This window comes from Pristiophorus japonicus, chromosome 18 (genome assembly GCF_044704955.1).
Source record: "Pristiophorus japonicus isolate sPriJap1 chromosome 18, sPriJap1.hap1, whole genome shotgun sequence".
Taxonomy (NCBI): Eukaryota; Metazoa; Chordata; class Chondrichthyes; family Pristiophoridae; genus Pristiophorus; species Pristiophorus japonicus.
In genome coordinates this window covers 91319665-91346106 of record NC_091994.1, presented here as the reverse complement: position 1 = coordinate 91346106, position 26442 = coordinate 91319665, and the positions used below count along the sequence as shown (strand labels likewise).

General features: G+C 42.7%; 2 protein-coding genes across 2 annotated transcripts in view; one reads left to right on the top strand and one right to left on the bottom strand.

The window, feature by feature from the left end:
• Nucleotides 1-3304: 3304 nt before the first annotated feature.
• LOC139229070 (lysophosphatidic acid receptor 6) lies at nt 3305-4297 on the top strand. The gene has a single exon (XM_070860727.1). It carries the CDS (start codon nt 3326-3328, stop codon nt 4295-4297), a length of 972 nt encoding a protein of 323 aa, XP_070716828.1. The 5' UTR covers nt 3305-3325.
• A 9051-nt stretch (nt 4298-13348) lies between these two features.
• The window catches only part of ints11 (integrator complex subunit 11), a 41074-nt gene continuing 27980 nt past the window's right edge, over nt 13349-26442 (bottom strand). The window contains exons 13-18 of the mRNA XM_070860334.1: nt 24795-24957; nt 21861-21968; nt 18846-18907; nt 18608-18750; nt 18003-18132; nt 13349-13784 (exon numbers count right to left, since the gene is read on the bottom strand). Coding sequence (XP_070716435.1) covers nt 13716-13784; nt 18003-18132; nt 18608-18750; nt 18846-18907; nt 21861-21968; nt 24795-24957 — 675 coding nt within the window. The 3' untranslated portion in view covers nt 13349-13715. The remainder of the gene's footprint in view (nt 13785-18002; nt 18133-18607; nt 18751-18845; nt 18908-21860; nt 21969-24794; nt 24958-26442) is intronic.

Here is a 26442-nt window from a genome sequence, read left to right as displayed (position 1 = left end):
AGTATAATATCTCTAAGTTTGCAGATGACACTAAACTGGGTGGCGGAGTGAGCTGTGAGGAGGATGCTAAGAGGCTGCAGGGTGACTTGGACAGGTTAGGTGAGTTGGCAAATGCATGGCAGATGCAGTATAATGTGGATAAATGTGAGGTTATCTATTTTGCGGGCAAAAACACAAAGGCAGAATATTATCTGAATAGTGGCAGACTAGGAAAAGGGGAGGTGCAACGAGACCTGGGTGTCATGGTTCATCAGTCACAAAGTGGGCACGCAGGTACAGCAGGCGGTAAAGAAGGCAAATGGTATGTTGGCCTTCATAGCTAGGGGATTTGAATATAGGAGCAGGGAGGTCTTACTGCAGTTGTACAGGGCCTTAGTGAGGCCTCACCTGAATATTGTGTTCAGTTTTGGTCTCCTAGTCTGAGGAAGGACGTTCTTGCTATTGAGGGAGTGCAGCGAAGATTCACCAGACTGATTCCAGGGATGGCTAGGCTGTCATATGAGGAGAGACTGGATCAACTGGGCCTTTATTCACTGGAATTTAGAAGGATGAGAGGGGATCTCATAGAAACATATAAGATTCTGACGGGACTGGACAGGTCAGATACGGGAAGAATGTTCCCGATGTTGGGGAAGTCCAGAACCAGGGGACATAGTCTTAGGATAAGGGGTTGGCTATTTAGGACTGAGATTAGGAGAAACTTCTTCACTCAGAGAGTTGTTAACCTGTAGAATTCCCTGTCGCACAGAGTTGTTGATGCCAGTTCAATGGATATATTCAAGAGGGAGTTAGATATGGCTCTTATGGTTAAGGGGATCAAGGGGTATGGAGAGAAAGCAGGAAAGGGGTACTGAAGGAATGATCAGCCATGATCTTATTGAATGGCGGTGCAGGCTCAAAGGGCTGAATGGCCTATTCCTGCACCTATTTTTCTATGTTTCTATGTTTCTATCCTTATTCCTGTCCTCAAATCCTCTTGCAATAAAGGCCAACATACCATTTGCCTTCCTAACTGCTTGTTGCACCTGCATGGTTTGCTTTCAATGACTGGTGTACAAAGACACCCAGGTCCCTCTGTACATCGACACTTCCCAAGCCATCACCATTTAACTAATACTTTGTCCGTATGTTTTTCCTATCAAAGTGGATAACTTCACATTTATCCACGTTATACTGCGTCTGCCATGTGTTTGCCCACTCACTCAACCTATCTAAATCGCCTTGCAGCATCTTTGCATCCTCCTCACAACTCACAATCCCACCTAGTTTTGTGTCGTCAGCAAACTTGGAAATATTACATTTGGTTCCCTCATCCAAATCATTTATATATATATTGTCAATAGCTGGGGCCCAAGCACTGATCCCTGTGGCACCCCACTAGTCACTGCCCGCCACCCTGAAAAAGTCCCGTTTATTCCTGCTCTCTGTTTCCTGTCAGTTAACCAATTTTCAATCCATGCCAATACATTACCCCCAATCCTATGTGCTTTAATTTTGCACACTAACCTCTTATGTGGCACTTTATCAAAGGCCTTCTGAAAATCCAAATACACTACATCCACTGGTTCTCCCTTATCAATTTTATCAGTTACATCTTCAAAAAACTCCAGTAGGTTTGACAAACACAATTTTCCTTTCATAAATCCATGTTGACTTTGTTTAATCCTGTTGATATTATCTAAGTGTGTCATTATCACATCCTTTATAATAGACTCCAGCATTTTCCCTACTACTGATGTCAGGCTAACCGCTCTGCAGTTCCCTGTTTTCTCTCTCCCTCCTTTTTTAAATAGTGGGGTTACATTTGCCATCCTCCAATCTGCAGGAACTAATCCATAATCTATAGAATTTTGGAAGATGACAACCAATGCATCCACTATTTCCATGGCTACCTCTTTTAGTAATCTGGGATGCTGTTTTTCAGCCCCTGGGGATTTATCGGCTTTCAGTCCCATTCGTTTCTCCAGCACTATTTTCTTACTAATTATCATTTCCTTTAATTCCTCTTGCTCACTAGACCCTTGGTTCCCTAGCATTTCTGGGACGTTATTTATGTCCTCTTCCGTGAAGACAGAACTGAAGTATTTACTATATTGTTCTGCCACTTCCTTGTTCCCCATTACAAATTCTCCTGTTTCTCTCTGTAAAGGACCTACATTTGTCTTCACTAATCTTTTTCTTTTTATGTTTATGTTCTTATATCAGAATGCGTACGCCCTTTTGTGGATCGTGTATTATGTGCCCACCCCCATGTTATTTGGGAATGAACTCTCAAATGTTCACCGTTCCCCCTCATCTTTCGGATGAGATGTTAATCTGAAGCCCTGTCTGCCTCCCAGCTGACAGATCCCACAGCACTACGCGAAGATGGTCAGGGACGTTCTCCCCGGTGTCCTGGCCAATATTTATCCCTCAGCCAACATCACTAAAATGGTGCATCTGGTCATTTATCTCATTGCTCTTTGTGGGAGCTTACTATGTGCAAATTGGCTGTTCTTTCCCAAATTACAACAATGACTGCACTTCAAAAGTACTTCATTGGCCTTAAAACGCCACAGGACGTCCTGAGTTTGTGAATGCCACTATATAAATGCAAGTCTTTCTACCCTTCTTTCAGAATAAACATCCATCTGTTTCCTAATACAGTACCTTTTTCACCCAAATTACATTCTTTGTGACTACTTTCCTGCACCTGTAAATGTTGTTCCCCGACACATCTCCCAATACTCCTGTTATTGTCTCTGTAATCTCCTCCAGCCCCACAACGCCCCCCCGCCCGAGATGTCTGCTCTCCTCTAATTCTGCCCTCTTGAGCACCTTGATTATAATCGCTCCACCATTGGTGGCTGTACCTTCTGTTGCGTAGGCCCCAAGCTCTGGAATTCCCTGCCTGAACCTCTCCGCCTCTCTACCTCTCTTTCCTCCTTCAAGACGCTCCTTAAAACCTACCTCTTTGACCAAGCTTTTAGTCACCAGCGCTAATTTCTTCTTAGGCTTGGTGTCAAATATTTTTCTCTCACTACTCCTGTGAAGCACCTTGGGATGTTTCACTACATTAAAGGTGCTATATAAATACAAGTTGTTGTTGTTTATGATGATGTATGCTTTTCTGGGGGGTGGGGGGGGGGGGAGTTCTGTATGATAAATGAAAAATTATGTTTTTGTAAAAAAGCAGCAGTTTTCACTGTGTTCCTTGTAGATAACAATTCCTCTATCAATGTTTAATTTCTGTTGTTATGTGTCCAGATCTCCTGAAGATTGCCTTACAACCCCACACCACTGAGCATATAACTGGGTCGGGGGACAACTGACAGAGGACGTAAAGATGAACAGCTCACGAGGGTTTCCCTCAGACTTGAACTGCAATTATGAGGCTCAGTTCCAGTACTATTTATTCCCGGTGGTCTACAGCATTGTGTTTGTTCTGGGCTTGATTGGAAATGTCTCTGCCTTGTGTCTACTTATCAAGAAAAGGAAGCGAGCCTCCCCATCCTACGTGTACATCACAAACCTGGCTGTGGTCGACATCATTTACATTTGCACCTTGCCCTTTCGCATCTACTACCATGTCAGAAAGAACGACTGGCCCTTCGGGGACATCACCTGCCGGATCACGGGGACCCTCTACTTTGCCAACATATACATCAGTGTCGCTTTCCTCAGCCTCATCTGCATGGACCGTTACATCGCGGTGGTCTACCCAAGGAAGTACATCAGGATGAGAAACTCAAATTGCTCGATTGTGACCTCTGCTGCGGTGTGGGTGCTTGCCCTGGCCATCATGCTCCCACTGGTCTTTGGCGGTTCCCTGAACACCACCTTCAAAAACAACACCACAGCGTGCTTTGAGAACTTTGACCCCAACACCTGGAGCAAGCGGATGGCAGCGTACAACATTTTGGCGTTCTTGTTCGGTTTCGTCATCCCATTTACCACCATCATGATATTTTACCCATTGGCAGCCAGGAAAATAGCCCAGCTTAAATGCAGCGTTTACAGGGACAAGGCCTTGACGATGATCTGGGTCATCTTGGTGATCTCGGTTGTCTGTTTTGTCCCCTACCATGTCACCCATTTACTCCATTTCCTCGCTCGCTTGGACGTTATTCGAAACTGTGCTTTCAGCAACTTTCTCTACAAGACCCGGCGAGTTACCATGGCGTTGGTCAGCTTCAACTGCTGCCTTGACCCCCTGATATATTACTTTACAACTGCTTATTTTAGGTTGAATTTTGATAGAAGAAAGAGATTGCGTCAACAGGTTTACAGCATTGCCTGGCACAGGACTGGAAGTTGATATCGATCAACACGTGTGTAAACCACATGACTCGGGGGCCTGAAGAAATGCTGCTTTTGCACTTGCGCTTGCTGGGTTTTTGATGTCTCAGTGACTGCTTTCTGCTCTTCTATCCCAGTGCACTGGTTACCCCTGAAACCGTGTAGGTGGCTGGGCATCTGTGATTGGGTCACTGGCACCCACTACAATTTTTCAAAGTCTTTCCTGCCCTTTGCAGTCACCACTATAGTCAAATGAGTCAGGCATCAGTTTCCATTGCAGCATTCTCTGGCCGCACGCTGTTATCCCAGTTAATAAAGAAAAAAAACATATCATAAATTAATTATTCATAGTCCGAATTTAAATTTCATGTGTTAGGGTGTTAGGTTTGTTATTTTTTTTTTTACCTATTTAAAAGTGAGTTAGCGTTAGATTCAGAAGTCCACGGCTTGCTAATATTCATTAAGACCAATTGCCATTTTAGATAAAATTGATCCAACGGAGTACCTATTGACCAAAGGATTTGATAGGGTAGACAGAGCGAAACTATTTTCGGTGGTCGGGCAGTCCAGAACAGGGGGACATAACCTTAAAATTAGAGCTGGGCCGTTCAGGAGTGATGTCAGGAAGCACTTCTTCACACAAAAGATAATGGAAATCTGGAACTCTCCCCCAACAAGCTGTTGAGGCTGGGGATCAATTGAAAATTTCAAAACCAAGATTGGTAGATTTTTGTTCGGCAAGGGTATTGACGGATACGGAACCAAGCTGGGTAAATGGAGTCAAGATACAGATCAGCCATGATCTAATTGAATGGCGGAACAGGCTCGAGGGGCTGAATGGCCTCCGATGTTCAATCAGTAAGGTTTCAGGGAGGAAAATGATAATAAGACAGGACTATATTTTCCTGTGTGCAAAGTGTAACAACATAGTAGGCGCATTGAAAGAAAGGCAGTTATGTACATTTTTTTCTTAAACTAGAGCAAAATACTGTGGATGCTGGAAATCTGAAACAAAAACCGAACATGCTGGAAACACTCATCAAAGATCTCCACCAATGCTGCCTGACCTGCTCAGTGCTTATGTTTTCATTATGTAAATGTATTATGTTATTATTTCTAGTCCCAGTTACCCTCAATGCCTGAAATGGCTGCAGTGAGTTCGAACTTGTCTGGAAGAGCGACCCGTGAATATATTAGCAGATTCTGCAACTCCCACCGCCCCCGGCAAATATTACCAGATTCTGGTGACAGTCCAGCAAATATGCTGATGGGGTGAGATGAAACAGGGTGGGACGAGGCTGGTGTGGAACACAAACACCGGCACGGACCAGATGGGCTGAATGGCCTGTTTCTGTGCTGTAAATACTAGGTGAAATATTTGCAGATGCTGGAGAGTTCAACTGCCAATATCCCAAGGATAACTCACTGTTGGTGAACTCTGCAAATAGGAACACATTCCATTCAACCACTTATAAATAGTAACAGGCGCCCAGGAACCCTTGCAAATAAGACATTCCTGGTGACACCCTGCAATTTTAAGATATTGCATTGAACCCTCTGCAAATAGTAACCCTCTGTAAATAGTAACAAAAGTATTAACAGGTTCCATTGCACCCTCTGCAAATATTAATACATCCCTGGTGATCGTTTGTGTTAGATCTCTAATTTTCAATGAAATGCGAACTCCGGTTGTAGGTTTAACATAACTTTTATTCTGGCAGCTGCAACAAGCTCTTGGCTTTAAGCCAGGCCTTTGTCCTTCTGAGACACATGGCAAAACATGGCTGTTTTTATACCTGGCTCAATTTACAGAAAAGAACTTGCCTTCTTTGACCTTATTGGCTCAATTGATATACTGTTAACCCCTAATTGGCTCACTGCCAAAGGTCCTGAAATGTCAAGTTGATTGATGACTTAATGCAACGTGCTCCCACTCATGTAGCAGCTCTGACTGGGAGGTCTGTGTTTTCTCACAGACTGCTTGTTTGAATTCTCTATCAGTTTGCTAATATTAACAGTGTCCTGGGGATCAACTTGAAAATATCAACACCTGCCCACCAGGGATCACCCTGCAAATATTAACACACTCCTAAGGACCATTTTAAAAGGTAGCCAATGGACTGTGGTGCTATCATTGCAGAAAGCAATTTTTCTACATCCGTAGCTACAGAAATAAAGGGTTACTAAGTCAACAAAACGGATGAAGATTGGATAGAAATCTGATTATCTCAGGGGGCACTTGTTTTTTTTAATTCATTCCTGGGATGAGGGCATCGCTGGCAAGGCCGGCATTTATTGCCCATCCCTAATGAAGGGGGTGGTGAGCCGCCTTCTTGAACTGCTGCAGTCCGTGTGGTGAAGGCAGTCCCACAGTGCTGTTAGGGAGGGAGTTCCTGGATTTTGACCCAGCAACGATGAAGGAACAGCGATATATTTCCAGGTCAGGATGGTGAGCGACTTGGAGGTGGTGGTGTTGTTCCCGTGCGCCTGCTGCCCTTGTCCTTCTAGGTGGTAGAGGTCACGGGTTTGGACGGTGCTGTTGAAGACACCTTGGCAAGTTTCTGCAGTGCATTTTATAGATGGAACACACTGTAGCCATGTTGCGTCCATGTTTAAGGCGTGTGGAGTCCCTATGGTTTGGGAACCCCAATTTGAAAACCTATGGAGGATGGATTTAAAGGAGGGAAGGAATACTTATTGGCTGGTTGCTAATTGCGAAGAGCTTATCAAAGAGTTATATGCTGTGCATTGAAGAAAATGGAGTGGTTTAATCCCATTCTGGGTCCCTGCTGTCTTGTTGATGACATGGATTGCTGCAGTAATGTCCAGGTATATGCACGGTGATTTGCTCAGCTCTACAGTGTGAAAATGTTCCACAACAAACCTTACTAATCTGACCTCCAGGTGGCTGGCATTTTGCCCCCAAAATAATTTGAGTTTAATTCTGGTCTCTTTATTTGTAATGTTAGTCTTATTTTAATTTTGTCTTCCTCGGAAATGTAGTTCTAATTTTAGTCTTTAGTTTCCAATTTTTCATTTGTATTTCAGTCTTTAGGAAAATGTTAATTAAAAATCATATATTTTTGCTTCGATATTTTCAGTGTGGTCCTTTCTGGATTTTGTGTTTCAAAAATGTAATTTGTTGTTTCACGTCTCAAAATTCATGCGGCGGCAAGAAATAATAAGAAATAAACTGGGCCTTGAATGACATCGAAGGTCTTTGATGTGTTTCAGGATGTTTTACCACTATTTTTCCACAAAAAAATGATTTGAGTTTTTAAAAACTTTTTGTTGGGCTTCTAAGCAAAGCGTATTCTCACAAGTTTTTAAAAAAAAGAGTCCCTAGACAACAGGTGGTTAAATATGCTAAATAGAACTTGTTTTCCTGAGAAACTAAACAATAAGCTATTTGTTAGTTTGTTTACAGCTCATGCCCATTGGGTCATTTAATCCCTATCTGTCTTTGAACAGAAGGAGATAAGATAGAGGCTGAGACACAGGCTGGCAAAGAGGCTTTTTAAAACAGGGTGCCGTGCAGGCAGTTAGGTTCTTAAACAGAGAACTGCAAAAGCTCGTACCAAGCCCAGAAAGTCAGAACATGCTGGAGGAACAGTTAGAAGGTATCAGGGGAGACTTTCTGCTTGTAATATCAGCACAATTCGGGCTGAATCGGCCGTACCAGTGCAAATGATCCGAGGAATTTAAACGTGAGTTACGCCCAAAACCCACTTGCGTTCATGGCCCAGAAATCGCAGCCTCCCTGGGTGCGTACGGAGTTTCTACGGACCCGGGAAGTCATCGGAAAAGCCAGTTTTTGGCGCGCAATGCGCATGTGTTGAAAACCGGCTTTTCCAATCCGTCAAGTTTCTGGCTTGACAGATCCTCCACATATCGGGAGCGAGGACATTCGCATGGGTAAGATTGCGGGATTTACCCATATCTTGCCCAGCAAATGTCCTCAAAACTCTTGCGCCTGATGAATACAGGTGCATAGCCTACTGTTACAGGTGCAAGAGTTTTAAAACACACAAAAACATTTTAAAATAAAGTTATAAAAACATCTTTTATTGTTAAAAACCCTCCCCACTACGGTAAGTTTATTTTAAAGCATAATTAAAAAAACTTTTTAAAATTGGGAAAATATATATATTTTAAATATATTAACTTTAATTTAAATTAATAAAAATATTTTGTGCATTTTTTTATATCTTTTATTAGTATTTTGGGGATATTTCTCATTCATAGTAATAGGAGTTTCGTAAGTCTGATTTGGCAGATGGAGTATAATGTTGGAAAGTGTGAGGTCATGCACTTTGGCAGAAAAAGTCAAAGAGCAAGTTATTATTTAAATGGAGAAAGATTGCAAAGTGCCGCAGTACAGCGGGACCTGGGGGTACTTGTGCATGAAACGCAAAAGGATAATATGCAGGTACAGCAAGTGATCAGGAAGGCCAAGGGGATGGAGTATAAAAGCAGGGAAGTCTTGCTACAGCTATACAGGGTATTGGTGAAGCCACACCTGGAATACTGCGCGCAGTTTTGGTTTCCATATTTACGAAAGGATACACTTGCTTTGGAGGCAGTTCAGAGAAGGTTCACTAGATTGATTCCGGGGATGAGGGGGTTGACTTATGCGGAAAGATTGAGTAGATTGGGCCTCTACTCATTGGAATTCAGAAGAATGAGAGGTGATCTTATTGAAACATATAAGGTTATGAGGTGGTTTGACAAGGTGGATGCAGAGAGGATGTTTCCACTGATGGGGGAGACTAGAACTAGGGGGCATAATCTTAGAATAAGGGGTCACCCATTTAAAACAGAGATGAGGAGAAATTTCTTCTCAGAGGGTTGTAAATCTGTTGAATTCGCTGCGGAAGCTGTGACATTGAATAAATTTAAGACAGAAATGGACAATTTCTTAAACGATAAGGGGATAAGGGATTATGGGTAGCGGGCAGGGAAGTGGTACTGAGTCCATGATCAGATCAGCCATGATCTTATTGAATGGCAGAGCAGGCTCGAGGTGCCTACTCCCGTTTCTATTTCTTATATTCTTATTACTATGAATGAGAATATACTGCACCTGATTGGCTGCCCAGAACCATGTGACTCCAGCTCCAGGCCTGCGCACATGCTGACGTGCACGCGCTGCGACGCGCAGTCAGGGGAGGCCTCAGGACCGGGATCTCGCGTGGCCGGAGCAGCTTCAGGCAGGTGGGCATCTTTTTTCTAAGATCTATTCGAATGCCTGCAGGAAGGAGAAACTGGGATTTCTGGGCCCATGATCTTTTACACTGGTTCAAGATTCAATTTGCCGAGATTAGGCCCCGCCCACAGCACTGGCCACGCCCCCATGTCAAAATTGCAAGATTCCGCCGATTGCGCTGGCGAGGGAAGGCTCTTCAACTTGTGCTCATTTTCTTCGGAACACAGGCACCAAGAAGGCATGTTTTAAAAGTTTATCCATATCAAAAAATATTAAATGTTTCAGTATAGTTTTATAAAGTAATTTTCAGTGATTTTAAATCAGGTTACTCACAGCCGGAGGATTTATTAAAAATGCTTATTCATGATAAATCCATTTTCAGCTGTATTAATAAACCTGCTCCAAGTTACCGCTTTTAAATGCATCATCAAGGAATACTTTTTAATGGAAAGAACAAAAAAGGAATGATTATGTTCTGTAATGCTGCCTGATTGCGTTGGTTCATGGAAGATTTTACATTTGTGATTATGCAAATAAATTTTAGCAGAAACTTGCCTAGCCTGTGCAATTTTAAGCACATTTTGGGCGTAATTTCCCGATTGTGCCCAAAGTGGAAACTCTACCCAGTGTTTAAGTCAAGTAAAATGACCCAATGACATGAAGCAGCATGGCGTGTACTTTATTTTGAATCATTGTGAAGACAGGTTATACTGTTTGAATTACACTGGTCTGATCACGGCTGCCATATCCGATCTCAGCTCACCAAGTATTTCCTTGGTCCATTATCGAATTGAAGAAGCATTCATCCAAAAGGCAAAAATATTTAAGTTCAGGTCACAAGAGGCTGCAACTGTAGATATAAGTCAATCTGAGTTGACTCCACCAAAGATGCTCAGACCCTTACTGGTGCCACTAAACCACAGAAGGTACCTAAGGCAGACCTGAATTTGTAACGATCCATTGTTCATTTGCAATCTATAACATCTGCTCCAGAAGTTGTAACCCAATATGGTTTTAAATCTGAGAATGTTACAATCTATATTAACGACTTGGATGAAGGGACTGAGTGTAACGTAGCCAAGTTTGCTGATGATACAAAGATGGGAGGAAAAGCAATGTGCGAGGAGGACACAAAAAACCTGCAAAAGGACATAGAGCGGCCAAGTGAGTGGGCAAAAATTTGGCAAATGGAGTATAATGTTGGATAGTGTGAGGTTATGTACTTTGCCAGAAAAAAATCGAAGAGCAAGTTATTATTTAAATAGAGAAAAATTGCAAAGTGCTGGGAGTCCTGGTGCATGAAACACAAAAGTTTAGTATACAGGTACAGCAAGTGATCAGGAAGACCAATGGAATCTTGGCCTTTATTGCAAAGGGGATGGAGTATAAAAGCAGGGAAGTCTTGCTACAGTTATACAGGGTATTGGTGAGGCCACACCTGGAATACTGTGTGCAGTTTTGGTTTCCATATTTACGAAAGGATATACTTGCTTTGGAGGAAGTTCAGAGAAGGTTCATTAGGTTGATTCCGGGGATGAGGGGGTTGACTTATGCGGAAAGGTTGAGTAGATTGGGCCTCTACTCATTGGAATTCAGAAGAATGAGAGGTGATCTTATTGAAACATATAAGGTTATGAGGTGGTTTGACAAGGTGGATGCAGAGAGGATGTTTCCACTGATAGGGGAGACTAGAACTAGAGGGCATAATCTTAGAATAAGGGGCCACCCATTTAAAACTGAGATGAGGAGGAATTTCTTCTGAGGGTTGTAAATCTGTGGAATTCGCTGCATCAGAGAGCTGTGGAAGCTGGGTCATTGAATAAATTTAAGACAGAGACAGACAGTTTCTTAACCGATAAGGGAATAAGGGGTTATGGGGAGCGGGCAGGGAAGTAGACCCGAGTCCATGATCATATTAAATGGCGGGGCAGGCTCGAGGGGCCGTATGGCCTACTCTTGCTTCTATTTCTTATGTTCTTATGTAAATAATTTTAATGTTAGCCCCACCATTTAGAATTTTAATCAGATTTTGGTTATTGTCTTTGAAATAAATGTAGTTCTACTATTATGCTAAACCTTTATAAATCGCTGGTTAGGCCTGAACAGGTGTATTGTGTCCAATTCTGGGCATCCCACTTTATAGGAAGGATGTCAAGCCCTTGGGAGAGGGTGCAGAAGAGATTTAGCAAAATGGTATCAGGAATGAGGGACTTCAGTCATGTCGAAAGATTAGAGAAGCTGTGATTGTTCTCCTTAAAGCAGAAAAGGCTAAGGGGAGATTCAATATAGATGTTCAAAATTATGAGGGGTTTTGATAGAGTAAGTAAAGAGAAGCTGTTTCCACTGGCAGGGGGATCGGTAACCAGAAGACACACATTTAAGGTAATTGACAACAGAGGGAAGATGAGAAAAGAAAAAAAATTACATTGAGTTATGAAGTGGAAAGCACTGCCTGAAAGGGCGGTGGAGGCAGGTTCAATTACCGTTCAAAAAGGAATTGGATAAATATTTGAAATGGAAATATCCGCAGGGCTATGGGGAAAGGGATTGGGACTAATTGGACAGCTCTATCAAAGAGCCAACACAGGCACAATGGGCTGAATGGCCTCCTTCTGTGCTGTGGATCCAGAGGTGAGGCCTAGTCAATCCTCGCTGGCTGAGAGCAGACGAGAACAACAAATGAATAGGATCAGCTCAGTAAACAGAGAACTGGAAAAATTACCGCTTCCACCAGGCTGAGTATCTGTTGCCAACTTTTCTCTGAAACATCGGCTTCTGCAGGCTCAGAGGCTTACTGCTGGATATATTGCAATAGCACCTCTGATGTCGCTGAAGCTTCTTGCAACTTACTATGAAACCCAGCCACTGACCTGAATGGAGTATCTGTTGCACTGGCTGTGTCAAAGGACTGTATACAAGGGGTGAAGACCCAATCATTTATAAACAGATAACCATGGGCATGCATCCTGAAATGCACCGTGACACAAAGAGAGGGCAAGCAGCAGCATCTTGACTGATGGTATCGAAACAGAGAAAGTTTCAAAGGCTCTCCCATAAACCTTACTTCCTGTTGTCACTATTTTAGGTGTCGACTGGTGCCGAATGTCCAAATTTCTGAGGGGCAAAAAACTAAAAGTTCGGGATTTTGCCAAACCTGAATCCAAGGCTTGCACTGGTGAATGTTTGCCAACGTTCACCTGGATGCGAGCAGCTTGTGTCAGGACCCTCTCCAGAGTGGAGGGTCTGCAAACATCATGGCAGCAAGTAGAAGCAGACTCAACGATGGATTCTTGCCTTTACTGGCTCCTCAAGACCTCCCCGGCGATTATGGCCTGCAGCAAAGGCTCATGAAAGCCAAAGAGCCAGCAAGAAAAGAAACAAAACAAATCAACAAAGGCCTAGAAAACATTTATCTCCAAAATCTGGGCGTGTTTTACAGCCTCCCCGGCCTGAAGGTCCACTGGGAGAGCCCTTTCCCTTCAGCTGCCCTAGGAATATTGGATACTTGACACCTAGCATGCCCACTGGCCACAAATTACAGCTGCTTCAGACTGGCGGTTCAAACACCCAGCCCGGCCTGACTGGATAATGGAACGGAGTTGAGTTCAGGACTGCTTATCACATCATTTCCCATTCCACGAAACCCCAACTGCATCCAAAATCAGGGCATAATGGACACGGATATTGGCCTTGAGGTCTCGAGGGTACAGACTTTTTTTTGTTCGTTCATTGGATGTGGGCGTCACTGACAAGGCCAGCATTTATTGCCCATCCCTAATTGCCCCTGAGAATGTTTACAAAAGCTAACCAGCCCATCGCTGCACAGCAGAGGACATCATAAAGAAACACAAAATTGTCCACAAATTCCAAACTGTACTTTTAAAATTTATTTTGAAAACACGTTTCGGTAAAATAACAACCTGAAACAAATCAGTATGTGAACCACATGCCTTCTCAATTCCCAATCCGACCCACAGAAACATTCCTGATTAGAAAAGCAAAGCGGAACCACAACACAGTACTCTTTAACATGTTGTAAGCTGCAGGTTATGTATATCTCAGCACCCCCCCTACCCCCACATTTACAATTTTCTGTAAACTATGGCATATTTAACGTAACTCCTTGGATCCTGCTATGCATATCTCTTTTAGATAAGAGGCAAATATAAAAATATCAAAAAGGTAATCTTTCGATACTGTTTTATTTTATTTGTTTCAGTAATCCTGTGGATCAGAGAGCAATAGACTGTGGCAGTCCTTTCTTCAGTAGGGTTATCAGGTAACTGCCCAATTCTTCATCCTAGAAAAATAAAAATAATGAATAGTCAAGTCAGTAAGTAGTGCTTTGGTTACTGCATAAATTCACAAGCACCATGGAGAGCTGGACCTGCTTCTGGCTGGGGCAGAGATCTCCTTGTACCAGAGGTAGGTACCTGGTTAAGCAGGGCCAATGTGGTCTCCTGGACTAGTTTTGATCACCTAAGGGGGTTAGAGAGGAATTTTCCAGACGTAATTCCCCTAAATGGGACAGTCTGGATGGATTAGACAGTGTGGATGGATTAGTCAGTCTGTCATTTTTTGCATGTTTTGTGTGTTCTAGAACAGCTCAGTTTTACAAAGTTTTATTTTCTCTGTGAATTACTAAGGCATTCGACGCAGCCTCGATGGGCCGAATGGCCTCCTTCAGTGCTGCACTATTCTATGATTTTTCTACGTTAAAAGTGCTTTGTAAATTCAAGTTATTGTTGAAACAGTTCATCATATAAAATGTAATATGTTAATTAACTGTATGTTAGTTCCACTGTGTAGGGATTCCTTTGCTGAACCGCAGCGTTAGTCAGTTGGATTCACAAATCAAATGACTTTCCCACTTGTACTTTACTCAAACTTGAGTAATGTAATGAAACGTATGAACTTACCCCAGGTTACACGTTGGTAGAAATTAACTAGATGTCACTTTCATTCTGTTGCAGATAACCATTTGATTATTTTCTAATCCTCTATCACATAAAATGAAACCCACCTCTGAGTAAGGCATCACCCACTCAGTATTTTTGGGCCCGAGTTTCCGACATGCGCTAGAACGGCGGACCTCATTTTGTGGAATGAAATGCGCGCCAAAAACTTACTTCACGATTCTCCGAGTGCAGCAGGCCTGTTCAGCAGTCAGCGCGACGCAGCACAACAGCAGGGGGGGGGGGAGGGGAGGAGGGGAGGAGGGGAGGTGGGGAGGGGGGAGGGGGGGGGGCCAAAGCACGCCGACCCAAGCCCTGGCCGACTGGGCTCCTGGAGCGGGCAGAGTGCTGATTTCCAGCCTGCAGCCCGCTCCCGGTGCTCCCAAACCGGTAAGTGAGGTAGGAACTTTTTATTTTTTATTTATTGAATGATTTTTAAAAAAAAATTTATTTATTGATTTATTTATCATTTATTATTGATGATGGTTCTTTATTTTTAAAAGTGAAGTGTTTAATGCTTTGGAAAATCCCCTAACTTCCCTCTAACTTTCCTTCTCCCCCATCTCTGGTTACCTGCGCCTAATTCTAAAGTGCACGCAAGGTTTTTCTGAGCGTACAAAAGTCGACACTTACTCCGTTCTAAGTTAGTTTGGAGTAACTTTTCGGTGCCCAAACTTGCAAAACAGGCGTAAGTGGCTGGTAACGCCCCCTTTTGAAAAAAAAACTAAAACAAAACTAAACTAACTCACTAGAACTGGAGCAAACTAAATGCCGAGAATTGCGATTTCTAAGATACTCCAAACTAAACTAGTTGCTCCAAAAAAAATAGGAGCAACTTCACCCGAAACTTGGGCCCATTGTGGGCACAAAGTGTAACATTGCCTTGCCTGATCCAGTCCAAATGCTTGCAGTTGTTAGCTGGAAAATCCCACATTCTCTCATTTATGTAAGGAAAGTTGCCCTGGGTCACACAAGGTTAGAGCACTACAGAATCTTAATTACATCATTTACACATGTCCCTGAACAGGTTAAAGACACTGTGGGAATTCACATCTAACTAAGTGAACCAAGCACTTGGACTAAAATGATGAAAAGACAAGCTGAGAAACAGCCAGCCCCAGTAATTAAATGAGTAATGTAATGAAAAGTATTAATTTACCCCTGGGTTTAATTCCCTTTTGAAATTTCAGTCACAGGTTAAAAAAAATTACATGGGTGGGGGGTAGTGGGGGAGAGATAATCACTGTAAATTAGCTCGGGTCTCTTTGGGGAAAATGAATAAGTAAATTGTCAAGTTGGAGCGAGTTCACAAACTACATAGTGAAGAGTAGCAGTCAGTCAGAATCAGAATCACAAAAACTCAAAGAAACACAATCCTGGTGGTATAATTTCAGAGGACATTTTGTAAATATAAGTAATTGGTTTAATGCTCTACCAAAAAGTGTTCAATCAGCACCAATTCCCACTGAGTTGACCAGGAGAGACAGCTCAGTCCTGCTCTTTAATCCAGCTCACAGTCTAATCAGCAGATGGAACAATCACTCACCCCAATTTAATAACATGGATACAGAGTTACCATCCATCTACCAATTTTCCTAGAGATGGTTGCTTCTTAGTTTGAGCTACGGGAGGACACTAAGTATATCCAGTCAGCTATAATCTCTTCTACCTTCATTCTAAACAATTGGTTTACGATTCCACTACACCGAGCACACAGAAGAAATCTTCCCCTCATATCCCTTAAAAAGAAGTTATCTCAATACAAAGTGCAACATCTGACGAGCTTAATTCAGAAGGTGTGTAATAAACCTCTTATCTGCACTGCGATGCTGCTTTCAAGCTCTCACACTTCCCATTAGGTATCCATGCTTTGGAAGCCAAGCTTGTAATCGCCCAATCACATTTGCTGATTTACGTGATTTTGTCTCTGACTCGGTTCCACCTTGGGCCTCCATCGTTCTGATTTGTCAATAAATGAAAAGCCAGCAAGGAAGCCAATCAGTTACAGAGTTGCTCACTGGAAGGGGCATCTGTGGGAACAGTTAACCAATGATGGGCCACTGTGGAACGAAGATAGTTATATTCCACAGCTTCTAACAAGCAGGACTCTTTGCAAATGTATTTACTGAACTAGAGGGGAGGACTGAACATTGAAAAGACTTTCTGTGCACTTGCATGCCTTTGATGCACCAATTTTAAATAAACAATACTTGCACTTATATATTTCCTCTCCTGAAGGTGTTGGGTGTTGACTTCTGCTGAGGTATAATTTACTTTTCACTTTAAGCAGGTATTCAAACTTTTAATATATTGAAGCAAATTCAGTATCCAAAACGAATGCTTGTCAGAAGCTTACAGCTTTATGAGTTAAATAGCGCTACCAAACAAAATCATCACATAATGGTTAAGTGCCAATACGACAGCCCAGTCAGGACACTTGAAAGATAAACTATCTCCATGACAAATTATGAAAATGAGATTTTGGAAATGTGAATGTCAGAGTTGCAGAAACTGGGCCTAGGCCCCTGGCAGAATAAATTATCCAAATTAACTAGTCTCCCGTGACATTGCACTCGGGTAGTCTCGGGTCTGATATTTAGCTACGAAACTGGCCTTCCCCTTTAAGGCCACTCTCAGCCACTTTTATTGAGACCTGGGGCTGGATTTTTCTCCACTATACCATCCAAAAGTGGTTGAGATGGAGGATAAATGGGACAGAGAAGCTTATCACTGCACCTCCAGACCAAAATCTAGAAACTGGTCTGAGCTAAATTATGTGTTAATTGCTGTTGGTGGGAGAAATGTGCAGATTGCTTGTAAATTCTGTCTCCAGGCCAATCTGCAAACTATCTCAGAAATTAACTTATAATACATCTCAGAATGAAATGGCTGCCTTTTAAAAATAAAGTGTTTCACAGCCCCGTGCAGTGAGAAGAAGATAAGTTATTCACAGATCTATGGACTGTACCAGAGGTTTAAAGATCCCTATTTCACTAGTTGAGGTGTTGCTCCTCAACCTTTGGCTCCCCATCTTAGCAACCACCTTCAACCTGTGGGAAGAGCAGATCAGAGGTCCTCTACTGCTGGGTGTGCTCCTGCGCTTGGCTGTCACCACCATTCATAAATGGATTGGGGGATGTGTCGATTTATCAGCAAAGGTTTCATTGCTGGCCCACGGTTCAAGCCCTGAGTGATCCTGGAGTACAGGATGTCCCGCTGTTCACTAATAGCATTCTGCAATGGTGAGCATCACAAGGGATTGGCTGTCTCCTTCAATCTAATTTCACAATTGCAATTTAAGTTGCATTTCTTTACTTGAGGATAGTAGTTTGGAGATTAGCTCATGGTGTCCTCCTCCTTCTTGGGGGACGGGCACTTTTAGATGCTTGTGACATTACCCAATTACCTGTACAAAACAGGGCACTTGAAGTGTGACAGAGATTCTCAGAGCTTTTATCTGGATACACGATGACATGTGGAATATTTTAAACAGAAGGCTAGAGGTTTGCAGGATTCTCCACTCCACATGAAAGTCCCTGACTCTCCAAAATAGGTTTACTCACCTGGTAGGTCCAGGAAACTAACACATCTTTCGTACTCTGATCATCAGACATTGCACTGATTTTAATAAGAATGGACTCCACCATCACAGAGCCATCAGGGAGGTGTTGAATGGGATAGTCTTTCAAGATGCTTCAAAAGGACAATCAAGAAAGGAAAGAATAAATAGTAACGTTACAAATTGACTGGTCGAGTTATCGCGGTACCGTTACATTTTAATGCTTTGTAAACAGTAACTATTTTAAGCCTCTCTTAGTTGAGAAGGGAGGTGACCAAGCTACGGACATTTTCACAACGCTGGGGTTGAGGATTGTTACCAGTCCAATCTTTGGCCGGCAGTCTGTATTTTTTGAGCACGCTGTTTGTTATTTTATTTTTTAATGCAAACTGAAGAGCAAAAGTCCATGGATTCAAAATAAAGTTCAGTGGCACCAGCAATTATCACAACTGGACGAACTCTCTTTCCCTACATTCGCTGACTTGTCCCTTGCCGTTGTTCCTTGTGTGGTATATATGTAACTTCACCCCTGCACTTTGTTCCAGTTGCAATAAATACACACGAAGCTAGTTATTGCCTCAGCTGGCCCAAGTATGGCAGTGTACTCACTTTTTCAGATGGTTGTATATTCGGTTTAAGGTGTCCTGTTCCGAGTGGTGGTCCTGTATCTGAACCTTGCATGTATAGCGAAGATGATGCTCACTGAGACCCAACTCTTTAACTGCCTGTTCTGGAGAAACCAGGCGTAGGCTCTGCATGTAAAAGCAATAGAAGCGAATGGCTTTCATTTTCTTTCCTTTCAACTAATCTCCAAATTTAGATAAAAAATAGATGAAACATTACTCACATTATCCTTTATAATCAGTGTACCATGCATTAGTTTCGGTTTTTTTGGATCAGGTGCTGGACCTATAGAATGAGGGGGGAAAAAAAATCATAAGACATCACAGCATACATCAGTATCAGTGACTGCCTACAAAGCTAATCACTCACATTTCACGAAAACTTGGTTCTGTTATGTTATTGTCTTACAAATCATTTGATAAATTGGTGTTTAGGTCAGTTTCAAATCTCTGCATGAAACTGTAATGAATTTTCCTTTAATGCATTGAAGTAAAATTAATTTTAACAATGTCATTTTGTGGCTTCTCAGCTGCATCTTGCCCAGACCCACTAGCCTGCTCTCTGAATACAAATGGAGTGATAGCCTCCTGCATTACTGTCCAGCACTGACCTGCTATATTACTGTCTCTGACCCCTGGTCAGTAGGGCTGGACAATCAAAATGCCAGTGAGGGGAATGGCAACTTGTGCACCCAGTGTCACCATCAGCCACTCTCATGCCAGCTAATTTACACAGTGGTGCTATTTCTATGCTACCTCAACAATGTACCTTAAACTTCACACTTCAGGATTAAAACTTCCACTGCACATGTGTGATATTTCCATTTCTCATATCTTCTACTCTTGTGGTTTGTCAGACTGTAATTGAAACTTGGTCTCGACTGGTGCAGATAATGGAAAGTTTTGTGGTAAGGACTTGCTCTCACTAGAAAATTGGTTTCCATATTTACGAAAGGATATACTTGCTTTGGAGGCAGTTCAGAGAAGGTTCACGAGGTTGATTCCGGAGATGAGGGGGTTGACTTATAAGGAAAGGTTGAGGAGGTTGGGCCTCTACTCATTGGAACTCAGAAGAATATCGAAACATATAAGATTATGAGGGGGCTTGACAAGGTGGATGCAGAGAGGATGTTTCCACTGATAGGGGAGACTAAAACATGGGGCATAATCTTAAGTTTTAAATGGGCGGCCCCTTATTCTGAGATGAGGAGGAATTTCTTCTGTCAGAGGGTTGTAAATCTGTGGAATTTGCTGCCTCAGAGAGCTGTGAAAGCTGGAACATTGAATAAATTTAAGACCGAGATAGACAGTTTCTTAACCGATAAGGGATTAAGGGGTTATGGGGAGCGGGCAGGGAAATGGTCCTGAGTCCATGATCGGATCAGCTATGATCGTATTAAATGGCGGAGCAGGCTCGAGGGCTGTATGGCCTACTCCTGCTCCTATTTCTTATGTTCTTAAATACACAAACTATTTCACTTAGGGCCTTTGCAGATATCATAGGAGATGTTAGTCCTATTAGCTACATTGGTTTTGTCCTTTGACAGTGCAGCACTCCTTCTGGTGTCAGCCTGGAATTTTGTGTTCGGGTCTCTGGGGTGGGACTTGAACCCACAACTTGCCATGACACAAGGTGAGGGTGCTACCAACTGACCCACTGCCTGATCTGAAAGCCACTGCATAAAAGGGCGGTGGGAACAGATTCAATCATATCGGTCAAAAGGGAATGGGATACATTCTTGAAAAAGAAAAATTTGCTGGGCAATGGGGAAAGAGCAGGGGGAGTGGGAGTAATTGGATAGCTCTACCTGCAGGCACAGGCACCGTGGGCCAAATGGCCTCCTTCTGTGCTGTATCATTCTATGATTCTATGAATCCAAGCCTCAGAGTTGAAAGGTCAGTGCACCAAAGTGTCACTTAGCCCTCCACCACCCTTGATTTCCTGCATTCATAGGCTTACTTTCTGTAACATTCCCTGTCGTTATAAAACGGCACATCATCCGAATCATCGTCAGCAATGCCAATGGGAGGTCGACTTCTATCGAAGACGTTTTGTATGGAATACCAACAAATCACAACTGAATATTCTTAAAGCAATTTTCCAAAAAATAAAGTCAGGCCATTAGCCACTAACTGACCTCAGTACAATTAGACCTTGGGCCTTAAAGGGACAGGCCAAGTTAAACACTGCTCTACCTTTACAGATTACTACATTGTGAATTACCTTGTATAATGTTCCTTTCCTTATTAGAGTATCATCTCATTTACTAATCAGCAACACCATGGGAGAGCTGCCTGTGGTTTAAAAGTAACACATCCTTTGAACTCTTCTGAAGATATCAAAATTAATCCATCTGCTCCTAACTTTATTGGAATAATGTTTTCATATTGTATTTATTGCTTTTAGTTGGCGTCAGCCTTGGGTCTTGCCCGAGTCAGAAGGTTGTGGGCTCAAGTCTCAAACCAGAGACATGAGCACATAATCTAGGCTGGAACTCCAATGCAGTACTGAGGACTGGCAGAGATGCCGTCTTTTGGATGAGACGTTAAACCGCTTGTCCCCTCGACAGTGGGGAGCATCTTTCCTTGACCAAACACGTGTATTTTCCAGTAGATAATACGAGATAGTGATCATATGCCCACATTGGAGTTATCTGTGGCCACCTCTAGCTGAGTTCTGTTCACTCAATACAGAGCAGTGATTAAACCTGGGGCCTCTTGGCCGACGTGGCTCAGTTCCATGCCGGCCGAAGCATTAAACAACTAAGCCATGAGCCAATCATACTTTTCATAGAATCATAGAATGGTTACAGCACGGTAGAAGGCCATTCTGCCCGTCGAGCCTGTGCCGACTCTCAGCTAATCCCACTCCCCTGCCCTTTCCCCGTAGCCCTAAAATTGTTTTCCCTTCAGATACTTATCCAACTCCTTTTTGAAAGACAAAATTGAGTCTGCCTCCACCACCCTTTCCGGCAGTGCATTGCAGATCCCAACCACTCGCTGTGTAAAAAAGTTTTTTTTTTTAATGTTGCCTTTGGTTCTTAACCAATCACCTTAAATCTGTGTCCTCTGGTTCTCAACCCTTCTGCCAATGGGAACAGTTTCTCTCCATCTACCCTGTCCAGACCCCTCGTGATTTTGAACACCTCTATCAATCTCCTATCTTATTACTTATAAATAGAACTTTTTTAAAAAAGTACGCTGTTTTCTAAATTCTAAGGAAATACCAATTCTATTACCAAGAGTTGAATCCCTCTTGAGCAAGCCGAGAGAAATGTCCACAGGAATATTGGGATTAGTGACTATTGTAACTGTCTCTCCATTGGCTGGCATGTAGCAATTAATACCTAGATAAAAAACAAATATGTACATAAGTTATTAAAAGTCTGCTTTCCACAACGTTACACTAAAAGTTTATTTAAAGTTACATTAGTGACAAAATATAGTTTACGTTAAAATTATGAGGGAAGTTTCACCTTGGTTGTGGCATGTGGGAGTACAATATGCCAAGACAGATAGGGAGGCAATAATGATATTGGGGAGGGCTTTCATCTGCAGGAGGAATGAGTGGGCATATTCCTGACTGGAGATGGGAGCGACATGTGTGGGGACAGCGACATCACATGATATTCATGACCTGATTGCTACTCAACAGGAACAAAGAGAAAGCAAGATAAAAGATAACTCTGCAACAAGCAGAAATTTGTGAGGCACAAACGCTTTCTGCTTCATTACAGCTGGCAGTGAAATGGATCAAAATTATATTTGCAGAAACAAAAGTCACTGCTCCCAGTGTGTGTTTTTTGGGTTAATTTTTGTGCTCACTGAGGTGAGGGATACCGGTATTCAAGAACAATAAATGTTTCTACTTTCGGCACAATGTGTTTATATCACACATCTCCAAGCTGGGTACAGCAAGACCAAATGCAGATTAAAAATCACGCTACCCTGCCAGAGAATTTTTCGATTCACACGCCAGCCATCCTGATGGCGTCTCAGTGAGTTACCAAGTTAGTGCCAAGCTATCCCAAATTGTGAACTGTTCTGGGCTTTGCACTCGCAAACGCTAGGTTGACACTACCCACGGTAATTTCACTTGGGATGGTTACAGCTGTCAGAGAGGACACTGTTGTCCCAGCTGCCTGGGCAGGATTCAAATCCAAGTCCCAGAGATTAAAGGGAAATGTGCTAAATCAGTGCACTAGTCGGTCAAAGCCCAATAAATATTACAAATTCTAGCTGGAGTCCATTTGGATAAAGCTCTGCATGAGAGACTGCTTGTTAAAATTGAGGCAACTTTGTGGCATGGATAAAAAGAACTGGTTGGGAGGTACAAGGCAAACATTTGGGATTAAGGGAATATTTTTGGTTTGACAGGTAGTATCCCACAGAATTGCTGCTAGGACCCCAGCTTTATGTTATGTTCTTTTAAACACTGCCCTCTTGTAATAAATGATCTAAATTTGTACATAGAAAAGAGTACAGGCAACTCTCGATTATCCGCACACGGATGCAACAGGAAACCGTTGTAATGGCATTTAAAATTCCGTGTGTGTGTGCATGCCGCTGTCTGTCGCGGCCGCCGCTGACATCGGAGTCCGTTCGGCCCGGGAAGACAACTCGCTCCGGAACCCCGGAGCTAGACAATCTCCTCCTCGAGGCCACCTGCATGCTTGCTGGTAATGTCCATACTTAACTGCCTTGTCACTGTTTGTAGCTGATTGCACAGTGTTTATTCACTGAAGTTTTAACTTTATAACGTCAACTCGCTCTAACGGAGAAATCGTTTACCCGGCATAGCCCAATCCCTGAGGGACCTGGATAATCGAACGTTGCCTGTATATCCAAGTTTCCAAATGATGCTAAGCTAGGAGGTATAGTGAAGCATGAAAAGGAGGACAGATCAATTAAGTGAATGACAGCCTAACTGTGAGCTTGTACATTTTGGACACAAGAATGGCAGATGGGAATCCAGTCTAAATGAGGAAGTACAAAGAGGTGGAGAAGAACAAAGAAATTCAGTGATCCAAGTATATAAATCATCAAGAGGGATTAAATGATCTAATGGGGTGCTGGGCTTCATCACAAGACATTTAGAATATACAAGCAAAGAAATGCCTTAAAGTATTATGTTGGCTGTCCCACCTTGACAAGGACAAACTGGTCTTGGAGAAAGTACAGCAATAATTCATCAGGATGATACTTGGGATGATGGGATTTAGCTATATCAAATAATTGGGTAAACATGGGCTCTATTGCCTTGACATGGAGAGGTTAAAGTTGATTTGACTTCAGTATTTGTACTGACGAGGGGAATAAGCGAGTGCCTCTACTCATTGGAATTCAGAAGAATGAGAGGTGATCTTATTGATACGTATAAAATTATGAGGGGGCTTGACAAGGATGCAGAGAGGATGTTTCCACTGATGGGGGAGACTAGAACTAGGGGGCATAATCTTAGAATAAGGGGCCGCCCATTTAAAACTGAGATGAGGAGAAATTTATTTTCTCAGGTTGTAAATCTGTGGAATTCACTGTGGAAGCTGGGACATTGAATAAATTTAAGACAGAGATAGACGGTTTCTTAACCGATAAAGGGAATAATGGGTTATGGGGAGCAGGCAGGGAAGTGAACCCGAGTCCATGATCGAGCCAAGATTGTATTAAATGGTGGAGCAGGCTCGAGGGGCCTTATGGCCTACTCCTGCTCCTATGTTCTTATAAACACTGCCCTCTTGTATTGGAATCTAGATCTTAAAATTTGAACAAAGCCAATATTAATTTCAGAAACAATTTCTTCATGCAAAGGGTTGTAAGAATGTGGAATGTATGGCCCCATACGCAGAACCAATTAAGATGCTTTCTAGAAAGTATCTATTAAGGGGTATGGAGAAAAGGGAGGGGAATTGGGATTAAAAAGATGAACGGCTCACAGTTAACAAACTGGGAGAGCACACTGATTCGTTGAATGCCTTGTACTGTTTCTATTTTTATATAATCCTTAACATTTGCTTCACAGGAAAAGATTAGATCTGGGTACTGTAAGGCCTTGTTAGTCTACATTTACAGAATCATAGAATGGTTACAGCACGGAAGGCGACCCTTCCCCGCAGCCCTGCAAATATAAAAAAGGATAATAAATAATACAGTACATGAGCTCTAGTGAGACGTACCGAACTCCTGCTCAATTTTCTGTTTAAGGAATCCCATTTTCTTAGCCTCTCCATGGACCAGCAGCACATTTTGTGGCTCTGCTTGACGGATAAGTTGCATGATGCCTTTGGCATCGGCGTGTGCACTGAATGACATGTATTCCACCTGCATCTTCACTTCTAGCTGGGAAGGATATGTTAGCAATAGGTAATGAGCAGTGTTAGAAATGTTGAATTGAAATGAAATGATTTTTTAAATAAAGAAACTCAAAGGAGGTGAAATTGCCCCCTTTTATAACCCCGTTAGCCTCCGGCACTCCGTCTCGGGTGCCGGGCAGCTGGCCCGGTCGCAGGCTGCCCCTGGTGGCCCAGTGGAGGCCGTGCAGCGTGCTCAGCGGGCCTCCCCTTTAAGCGTTGAAGCGCGTCAGCACTACGTGGAACATTCACGCAGCACTGCTTTCCTCGCCCTTACAGCGCCCCAGATACCGCCCCCAACGGAAGTGGAGCACGGGAGATTGTGCTCCGCTTCCTTTCCATGGTGGCAAGGGCAATTCCGTGGTGGGGATGGAACTTGCGCGCCAGGCGCTAAAATTCCCGGCCCCAGAAGATTACCCTATTGAGGGCAATTTCACCGCCACAATCTCAATTCCAAATTTAGATTTAATGCAAAAAAATCATGAAGACAAAGTATCATGTTTAAAATGCACTGAGCCATAAATCTATTTTGTAACATATATTGCAAATCCCAATGCCCAACAGTCCAGGGATCTCTAACAATAGCTCACAAGGAGTCTACATCAGCTTGACTAATGATATCAACTTACTTAGAAAAAAAGCCTCCTCAGCTAGTTTCAGCACATAAAAGCATTTGTCAGCTCACGATATACGTTTACAATGTTAAAAAAAAAAGACAAGCTGACCCAAATTACAGTGCTCACTTACTCACAGAACATAACCTTCCTCGAGTATAAATCTACAGATGGATTGGGGACAGAGATGGATATTAAAATAGCTCAAGAAACTGGTCAGAAAAACAAAATATAAGAGAATGAGATTAAAATTACAGAGAATATAAGACACTATTGATGTGAAAGGCTTTTAAAAATATATTCAAAGGAAACATTTAGTCAGTGAAACAGCCCCGAAGGAGCTCCTGCAGTAAGTCAGAAAATGGATGAGTCAGAGGAAACAACATAGAGGGAGGTGATTAGTGGGACCTGAGGCTTTTTAACAATGTACATAACTGATTCAGGGTGGGACAGAAACATTGCTGTTTAAGTTTGTTAATGATATGAAATTGGGCGGAGGGGAAGGAAGAGCGACAAATAACAGGGATTAAGCTAACCAATTACTGGAAATCTGGGTAAATTAAGGTTTGGAGTAACAACTGCCAGATGTGGGCAAACACTACTGGCGAAGGGGAACGAGCATTGGAATTTCAAGGTGAATGGTAACAGATTACAGGACACAGTACAGAAGAGTGGATAGCTCATTAAAATTATTAGCGTAGCATGCGACAGCAGTAAGACAGGCATAGCAGAACTTACAGTGCATAACCAGAGGAACAGAAAATCCCAGGCTGATAGTGTGCTTATATGAACACCAATTCTGCCCCAACCATGAGTATTGTATACACAATCAGGAAATCCTGGCTTTAGAGAGGGTGCAG

Excerpts from the sequence above, each read along its gene's own strand:
- LOC139229070 (XM_070860727.1), top strand. The coding sequence starts at position 3,326 with ATGAACAGCTCACGAGGGTTTCCCTCAGACTTGAACTGCAATTATGAG.